The sequence below is a fragment of the Engraulis encrasicolus genome, chromosome 5 (assembly GCF_034702125.1).
Source record: "Engraulis encrasicolus isolate BLACKSEA-1 chromosome 5, IST_EnEncr_1.0, whole genome shotgun sequence".
NCBI classification, from domain to species: Eukaryota; Metazoa; Chordata; class Actinopteri; order Clupeiformes; family Engraulidae; genus Engraulis; species Engraulis encrasicolus.
The window spans coordinates 51,161,795-51,171,794 of NC_085861.1; the positions used below are offsets into that span (position 1 = coordinate 51,161,795).

Genomic DNA, 10,000 nt, shown 5'->3' on the forward strand with positions numbered 1-10,000 from the left:
GGGGGGAGGATCACCATCACCAGCAGCTTCGTTTGCTGTGGAGAACAGAACTTGTTTGGGTTTTTTTTATGCCCCTGGATGGAGGAGGCATTACGACAACTCCCACGGTCTCCCCTAGGACGCACACAGGACGCACTCTTGTCTGACGAAACAAAAACACAAAAAACTAACAACACAATCAGAACTTTTTCTTCTGCTTGATACATATGACTGTGTGACTGTGGGTGGGGTATGACTCAGATTGGGAGCGTACGTGTGTATGTATGTATGTGTTTGGTGCGTGTGTATTTTGAGCCTTCACTATGGTGTGAATCGGATGTCCAGCACAAGTTCACACAGTCTCTAGTCCATCCCTTACATACAGTCACACATAGACCTTTTCTACAAGAGACATGATATGTCCCCACACGTACGTTCGTGTATTCTGCCCCCCACCAAAAAAGATGTGTGTTCTGTAAACAGAAAAAAAAACAGAACATAAACACTGAAACACACACACACACACACACACACACACACACACACACACACACACACACACACACACACACACACACACACACACACACACACACACACACACACACACACACACACACACACACACACACACACACACACACACGAGGGAAGATATACTTTACATCCAGATATACAGTACACACATAACACTTATTCGTAGAACATAGGCAGAGGGGATGAGTAAACAGCTCCTGTGTACATTAAGTGCAATTTCTGAAGTGCTTTCCCCCCACAGAATCACACTTGGACTCCAGCTCTGTAGTAGACATACCTGTATATCTGACACGAATAGGCTACTAAGACCACAGACAAATGAAGAGTCATTTTCCAAAATGCAATAAAATCCATTTAAATACTATTTTCATACATTTTTTTTCCAAAATTAGTTTTTAAGACAACATACTTTTAATGTTATCCATATCTAATCCAAACAGAACAATGATTTGCTGATATTAACCGAGAATGCACAATAAAAAAACACTTTTTTGAATATATTTTTTAAAATGGATATATTGCGTTTTGGAACAAGCACTCATCTATATGGATATCTATGTATCTATCTATGTCTATAGATATATAGTATGTTAATCTATATATCTATATGTCTATGACCGAGACTCTGTCCTCACAGTCAACTGTGTTTTGAGGTCAAAGGTCAAGAGCAGAGCAGATGACACGACACCGCAACCCACAGAACACAGCACTACGTTGCGACGCACCGCCGCGCTAAAAAAACCTTTCTAAGACAATGGAGCTCCTCAGAACTTGAAATTTGCTGTAGTATTTTTGTATGGAAAATAAAGAAATGAAAAATAATAAAAAAAAGAAGAGTAGGGCTTCAAGACGACGGAATAACAGCAGTGTGGGGGAGCCATGCAGAGGGAAGAGGGACTTTATGGGGGACGGGCTGCTGAGCACTTAGAGAGAGACCCAGAGACAGAGAGATGGAGAAAGGAGTGGGGAGGGAGGGGTGAGGAACACATGAGGGAGGAGGGGGAAAGAGAGAATCAACCAGCAAGCAGAGAGAAGGAGACAAAGGAGAGAGAGAGAGAGGGAAGGGGGGGGGGGGGGGTAGAGAAAGGTTGATACATTCCGCATTAATATGTCTTTTTGTATGTTTTTATCATTGATGCCATTTATTGAAAATAATCACTTTGTTGATTTTTTTTTTTGGATTTGTACAAAGGAAAAGGGTTTGTGCATGGGTGTGTGTGTGTGTGTGCGTGTGTGTGTGTCTTTGCGCTTGCCTGTATTTATTGCAAAAGAGCGCCGAGAGGGCTTTTACACAGCCCACTCAAGAGAGATTCAGACTATATAAATATATAAATATATTACCACAAAAAAAGAAAAAAATGAAAAAACGAATATTTTGAAGTGTTTTTATTCGATAGCCTTTTACAACTATTGTGGTACGACTTGTGCATTGTTTTATTTCTTTTTTTGAAGAAGAAGAAATGGAAAAAAGTATTTCCACTGTCTCTTGGTTTGGTTTTATTTTTTTGTCTATTTGTCTCACTGGAGGTTCAGCTCAGCACTTTGACATGATAAAATAGTTTAAATGATTTCAGTCTTGGTTCATGTGTTGTTTTTATTTCATGATGACCCCCTCCCCCCACACACACACACACACACACACACACTCACACCCCGCCCCGCCTCTCTATGCATGTGTGTGTGTGTGTGTGTGTGTGTGTGTGTGCGCGTGTGTCTTAATAGCCAGTTAGTATTAAAGATCGCCTCTCAACGTTATTTCATTAATACTGCCGTGTTCCCCAATGTTATTGAATGTGTTACGCGTTGGTCCTGTTTTAAAAAACGCACTGGTTGCTTTGTTTCAAGACGTTTTTGCAAGCTGGCAAGGTGGCTTGTGGAGAAACGAGAGAGTGTTCCGTGTTTCTCGTGGAAATGCGTCTCTGATTGGCTCACTCCTCCTGCTCTCGAAGAAACGCGTCTCTGATTGGCTCAGTCCTCTAGTTCTTGGAGGGAATGTAATGGCAAACAGAGTCGCCACTTCCCCGGGTGGTACTGCACTATAGGGGCGCCAGCGGAGGCGTGCAGGCTCCATTCAGGGCTGTGCTCTTTCGACAGCGACCCCTAGGCTTGCTGCAGGCACGGAGCAACCAGAGTGAGTTGGCTTTATATATGAGGCTTTGTGCTGTGTGTGTACCTGAGAGTAGCAACCAGCTGATAGCTAAGCTAAGCTATGTTTCGGGCCACCAGACGTTGCTTGTTTTGAAAACAAGCAGAAAAAAAATACTCGACATGTTTTTAGATAAATGGGTCGATATAAACCTTTGTGGGCAACGCCTTCTTTCGACGTGACGAAACACAGAAAGGCTTTCGTGATTCGCTCGTTTCTCTGCATTATTAATGTAAATTGGGAAACACCGGGAAACACAGCCAGGAGAGTTGACGCACCGCTATGAGAGCCTTGCAAGTGAGTTTAACTTGGGGTGACCGTCCGATCTTCGAAAGGAGTGAGTAAAACTGAGTTTTATCGGAAGTTGGCCTTTAAATAGATGGATGTGAGATGTTGGCAGTGTTGATTGGGTACTATTAGATTCAGGTGTGTGTGTGTGTGTGTGTGTGTGTGTGTGTGTGTGTGTGTGTGTGTGTGTGTGTGTGTGTGTGTGTGTGTGTGTGTGTGTGTGTGTGTGTGTTTGCCTTTGATCTGATCAGTCCTGCAGCCCTTGTTAAGCCAAATCGATTGACATGGTGACATTTGAGAACATCCACAGCCGCAGCCTTCATTGTCTCCCTCACCCCTGAGCTAGAGTCACCTGTAAACATTGTGGAGCGCTTTACATGAACACAAGAGCATGGACAAGAGAAGCCAGAACATACAAGTACAAAATGTAAATAAATAGTTAAACGTTTTAAAATCTTAAACTATTGTAACGTGGAGGACATCCTGTACAATATCCCCTACCTATATATACAGCAGTTGAATATCTTTTTAAAAAACTATTCAAATGCACACACAATTCCGCAATATTCCTCATTAATCTATTATCATCATAAATATTACAGTTCTAATTCAACTTCCCAAACAGTTCATCTATCTTCATTCTAACACACATTTTTAAAGGGACTTCAGGCAGTCACCAAGTCACCTCTGCCAGATCAAATGAAAGAATTGAAATTGCTTGTCCAATCATTCACAAAGCTAACTTAGTCATTTCATAATATGAGAGTGAAAATGATGAGTTGAAATGACAACAGGAATTTAAGCGACTTTTAATTAAAACAGTTGTTGAATGTCACTGTTGAAAATCAAGTGAAATAGGACACTAAACTGATTTTAGTGTTATGAGCCAGTGGAAAAGTCAGAAAAGCATTTCAGCATTACATTGTGAAAGTTCAATGACAATCAATTTTGCACATTGATGGGACACATTTTAGACAGAGAGACAGACAGAAAGAAAGATGGGATGAAAAAAGAAAGAAAGAAAGAAAGAAAGAAAGAAAGAAAGAAAGAAAAAAGAAAACATGTGGTTTATAGTGGGCGATAATTTGCATAGCCTGAGCTAGTGGGAGGCATGAACTGTGTTGTTTTTTTCAACTTATTTGCACGCTATCTGCACAACTGCAAACAGTCATGCATGTTTTACACACAGCCCTGTAACAGTTTATAACCTCTGAAACCAACAGTTGTAAAAGTTTTAAAACACTGTGTAATCTAGAACTTGGGGAGTCTCCAAGTGTAAAGATATAATTTCAACTTTTTGCAATGCCATTTTTAAATCACTTTAGTTGCATCGCTGAATGGAACTGTGAAACTATCATTTGGATATTAGTAATTAACTGACAGACTACTGGTTAAAAAAAAATGTGGCACAGTTGCAAAAGCACTGCGGGCATTGCACATATCAGCATGCGCACACAGGCCGATGGGATTTCCCCCTTCAGAATAAAAGGGAGAGAAGACGGGCAAAAAGTCAAAGAAGGTCTCACCACAGACATACAAACGCACCACCCATCCGCCCCCTCCCTGTCTCTCGGCTCCCCTTTCCCCACACCATTCCACGCCTCTGTGTCTGAGTCCATCACGCAAGTGCACAAATGTAGCCATACAGGTGCACACATGCAGGCACGCAAACACAAATGCACGCATGCAGACACAAACAAAAAAAATCAGACATTGAAGCACACACACACACACACACACACACACACACACACACACACACACACACACACACACACACACACACACACACACACACACACACACACACACACAATAATGGACCAAGGGCCACACCTTTTAAGAAAAGGGTAAGAGGAAGTCACATATGGATGCTCACAAAGGAAGTAAGATTAGTTGGATGTCTCAGTCACACGTGGTTAATCGGTTGGTGTTCTCTTAATCCGGAAACACTGATCAGGCTCCCAAGTGTGTGTGTGTGTGTGTGTGTGTGTGTGTGTGTGTGTGTGTGTGTGTGTGTGTGTGTGTGTGTGTGTGTGTGTGTGTGTGTGTGTGTGTGTGTGTGTTTTAGGGGACGCCAGTTCATTGCTATTTGAAGAATTCATGACTAATTAATACAATCAACTGGAGTGTAGGCTATTGCATTAAATATGAATTACAGGCTAAGCCTGTTTAATAAAACATAAATAAACATAAAAACAAGGATACAGACATATATTATTATTATTATTTTATTATTATTATTATGCAATTACATTGCCTTGTGAATTATGTCGATTGTGAAATCACATCATTACACCCCAGACCCCTCCCCTGGGGAATTAAGTTGCACATTCGGACGTCGGAGACATTTCAGTGGTGCACACTCCGGAAAAGGGAATTGTTTACAAACACATCGCCGCTGCGACAGCAGCAGTTTGTTGATGACACGGAGACATGAAGCTTGCTGTTTTTTAGTGGCTGGCTACTGTCACAAGTCAGTTGAGTAATCATTTGTTTACTGCTTGTTGGATCATGTGAGTGGATTTCCCTGCTGCTCCATAATCGACAAGCTACTGTTAGCAGTCTTGGCTGTGCTCCGCTGCCATATGCTCATCAGTGGTCAAAAGAACCACGGTTGTGTAGAACTGCTCCATGGCAAAGGTAGACTTTCAATCATTATGTTTCAACCTTTGTAAACACTTAGGGTGTGTTGATCCACAATAGCCTACCTTGCAACCTAATGCTTCTTTCGCTTTCAGTTAGCATGACAGTACTATTTGTTTCCTGACGTCGGGGAGAGAGAGGCGGAAAAGTTCTTTGACATGTCTGAAGGAACGAGTAAACTGCCACTCAGGCGGCTGGAATCGCCCATCCACAAGTTTACCAAAGTTGTCATTCCTACCGATTTGCAAAGACTACAACAACATCAGCACAACATAGAGAAGGTATGCATGCTTGCTCATGTTCTTGAACACTCGTATTCAAGGACACCATATCAACCCTAGACTATTCTAGTATCAAATGTGTCTGACAGCGATCAGCTGTGGGGCAGTGGAGTCAGGCCTCTGAGTTTCTGTCAGCTGGCATATCTGCAGAGATTTTATCTGTCATATTAGTCATCCATACATTGGCCTACCACACAGTTAGAATGTATGCACACGGCTCACAAATGCTGACATTTATTGATCAATTGGAAATCTATCAGGGTGATGTCAGAAAGTGCAATTTTTGGACATTGATGTCAGTTTAAAATACCCCAACATGATGACAATGGAATCCCATTTATGACGGTACTGACTATAATAATTCTATAAAACTGGGGATGTCAATCAGGTCTTGTGAAAATAAAATGATTCAAGCAGCAGAAGGGGCAGTTAAGTTAAAGCCCATATGCCTCTGTGAATAGATGGGATTTAAGGTGCTTCTTGAACGTAGCCAGTGTGGGGGCCTGGGGTATGTTAGGAGGTAGACTGTTCCAGATTTTGTACTGAATGCGGGACTTCACTGGGAGTGATGTGTTGACTTGCCACCGCATTGTGCGAGATATAATTCTGGCTGCTGAATTCTGAACATACTGTAGTCGGTCCAAGGCTTTGTTGGGTAGGCCATACAGTACCCTTAAAGGGTTAAAAAAGGTTACTGTCATTACTGTACTCCTGCTGCTCTGCACTCAGACACTCTCACTGGTCTGGACACCTGGGACTTACCATACTGCTTCTCTTCTAGTTCCAGAGAGCTCAGCAATGGGACAAGCTACATCAGGAGCACATCAACTCCAGTCGGACTGTGCAGGTCAGACACATGTGCATGCAAGACACACACACACACACACACACACACACACACACACACACACACACACACACACACACACACACACACACACACACACACACACACACAATCATTAAGGCTTATGAAGATAAGTCTGAAACCCACAAACCAGAAATGTGAATAAAATATATTGGCCAGTTGTCAAAATACAGATGATGTTGAATGTGTGAAGGTGTGGGACCTCCATGGTATAGTGTGTGTGTGTGTGTGTGTGTGTGTGTGTGTGTGTGTGTGTGTGTGTGTGTGTGTGTGTGTGTGTGTGTGTGTGTGTGTGTGTGTGTGTGTGTGAGACCCCAGCACACCTTTTACCCTGTGGGACTTGTGAGAGCTTTCCCATGTCCAGCACATTGAGTGTGTGTGTACGTGCCTGTTGTGCATACATGTGTGTGTGCATGTGTGTGCAGAAGGGTGTTTTTGTGCCTTTGAGATGGAAAATACACTGTATCAGAGACACCGCAGACATTGTTTAAGTGCATCTCCTGAGTCGGGGAAGTCGGGGGAGGGTGGTGCCAGGTACCGAAGGAGAGGGATGGGGGGAGCACCGGAGACGGAGAACAATAACAGTAATGGGTAGCCGAAAATGAGAGCAGAAAAGATTGCTCATTCATAACATTTCGCCAAGCCAAGGCAAAACAACTATTCCAACACCAATGCCGTTAAGACATAGAAGGATATATATATATTTTTTTTTTTTTTTTGAGAGAGAGATATAATTAGTCATACACAATAGTGAAGCTCAAGCTTCATGTGCAAAGAAAAGGTCATAGTACATGCAGGATATTAGTAGAACACTGACATTTTAACAGCACATTTCGACAGCCCATACACGTATCTGGCTCACATTGTGATTTTGTGTTTTGCGTTCACATGGGGAACAATATAGCACAGCCTTTACAATAAACAACTACAGCATCGGCTTTAAGCACATACAGCATCATTAAGTAAAAGTGTGAGTGTCAGGATAGGTGACTGTGAGTTACTTCTATTTCAGAGATATGAACGTTATGTGTGAGTGTTTTTTTTTACGAGATATAAAGATAGAAAGGTGTGTCTTTGATTGTCAGGTTTAGCTTCAAGGGAATATCTACGAGGTGTTGCACAGGGATGACTTGAGATGTCATGTAAATCAGTGAGAGTAAATCAGATCATCTTGTGCTTGAGGTATTGAGCTTTATGATCTTATGGCTCACTACTGTGACGTCGCAAATATTCCGCAATATTTTAACAAAGATTTTCTGGGTTTGATTTTTTTATTTAATTTTAACACTCTTTTATGAGAGCTGTAGACTGTTCAAGTAAAATTCTTGAACGACTGGGTTCCCATATAAACGTCAGTGTTGCGCTTGAGGTGGGGAGTGGGGCATTTGGTGTTTTCCGGAGCCTGGGTGATGTTTGTCGGTAATTAGACTGATCTGGTAATAAGCCCTGTGGACCCCTGTACTGTGATTGGCCCTCTGCTGACCTTGTGGCACCACTGCCTGAGGCATGCCCATCGATTAGCAAGACTTAAGGTCCCTCCTGTGTGTGTGTGTGTGTGTGTGTGTGTGTGTGTGTGTGTGTGTGTGTGTGTGTGTGTGTGTGTGTGTGTGTGTGTGTGTGTGTGTGTGTGTGTGTGTGTGCACGCATGTGCGCGTGCGTGCGTGCGTACGTGTGTGTGCATGCGTGTGTGTCTGTGTGTGTGTACTTCTGCGGAACCTGTACAAGGCTTATGACGCAGCAGTCTGTCGACAACCCAAAGTCCAAAAATCTGCGTAATACGCTGATTAAGTAGACCCCAATCAGCCAAGAAATATGAAGTAAATCCCCTTTTATACCATGGCATGGCTGGGCCAAATCTAATGTACGCCATGAATGAATACCTAGTTGTTTAAAAAAAGATAAATGATGGACCTACAGGATGTTAAAATTCTATTGTGTTGCTGCACACGACTGATGCTACCGATTGGAATCATTGAAGATGGCAAGAAGCAGAACCAAAGCAGTGTTTCCCACACACATGTGGCACCACAGAATGAAAACTGAGCACCACAAATTCAATTAGCCCAGTGTTTTTTCTGCATGCTGTAGGGCAGCACCACACAATGCCACTTATGCTGTTTATATGGTGACGATCAAAACAGAAGATGCGAAAGTGGTGTCTCGTCTTCAAATTTTTCGATCCCTTTTACATGAGGGCAATTGCGAGTGGAAACGACAACATCTTTTATTGAAAGTGCCTGTCGTTTATATGGCAACCCTGTCATCGGTAACCTGGTTCTCACGCCTCATGCGAGCTCACGAAGTTGAGCGAAAATGCACGAAAGGTCTGCGTGAGAATCAGGCTATGCCATCGGTGCCTTAAAATGCAAAAATCTGTAGAAGTGTGATATAAATGTGTATGGGACGTGAACATGTTTTGCTTTTTTTGTCGTTTAGACAGACGCAAACCGGGTCATCTTCAAAACTCCCCATTCTAAAAGGAGTCTTCAGATTTTTTGCGTTTTAAGGCCCCGATGGCGGTGTTGCCGTGTAAACAAAAGGCTCCTCTGATATAACATTTTGTCGTTTTCCCTCACAATCGTCTTCATATAAACTGCACCTTGCGGGAAAGGCTTTCTTTATTCATGGCCTGTGCTGTGTGATGTGTCAAATGATTCAACCCCCCATTTATGGTCTGACCTTTCTTTCCATAAGAAGACAATGCAATCCAGGTTCAGTGTCAGGATACAAGCTGATGTTAACAACAAATAAACAAAAACCATTAAAGGGACAATGTGCAACATTTCGAGGTTACTTAATGTTCTTTTTCCTCTTACAGTAAGTCTGTAAATGGTTGGTGATATTATAACATGGCATATAAATGTTCCCTCTGTTAGAGGGCTTGTGCTAGATCAACACCCAAGTCTAGGCTTCATTTAAGACTGGCCCTAAGTATGAGTATATAAGTATAAGTATGGGAGGGATTGATTACAGTAAGCAAGCACATGCAAGTCTTTTTTCGTGTGTGTGTGTGTGTGTGTGTGCGTGTGTTTTCTGTCATGTTTGGGATATGTGTGTCTGTTTCTATCATTTCTATTCCTGTGTCTGCCAGTGTCTCTCTCTACCACAGCCCTTACCCTGTATATGTGTGTGTGTGTGTGTGTGTGTGTGTGTGTGTGTGTGTGTGTGTGTGTGTGTGTGTGTGTGTGTGTGTGTGTGTGTGTGTGTGTGTGTGTGTGTGTGTGTGTGTGTGTGTGTGGATTATGCAAAAAGAGT

General features: G+C 42.5%; 2 protein-coding genes across 8 annotated transcripts in view; both read left to right on the forward strand.

Annotated features, from left to right (window-relative positions):
• nr4a3 (nuclear receptor subfamily 4, group A, member 3) overlaps positions 1–2,089 on the forward strand; it is a 23,934-nt gene extending 21,845 nt beyond the window's left edge. For all 7 annotated transcript variants that reach the window (XM_063199660.1, XM_063199664.1, XM_063199663.1 and 4 more), the window contains one exon: positions 1–2,089. This exon is cut by the window's left edge and continues 417 nt beyond it. The gene's annotated coding sequence lies outside the window, so the exon portion shown is untranslated.
• Positions 2,090–5,321: 3,232 nt separating this feature from the next.
• Positions 5,322–10,000, forward strand: part of stx17 (syntaxin 17) — an 18,764-nt gene continuing 14,085 nt past the window's right edge. Inside the window, exons 1-3 of the mRNA XM_063199667.1 lie at positions 5,322–5,593; positions 5,692–5,877; positions 6,659–6,724. Coding sequence (XP_063055737.1) covers positions 5,755–5,877; positions 6,659–6,724 — 189 coding nt within the window. The 5' untranslated portion in view covers positions 5,322–5,593; positions 5,692–5,754. The remainder of the gene's footprint in view (positions 5,594–5,691; positions 5,878–6,658; positions 6,725–10,000) is intronic.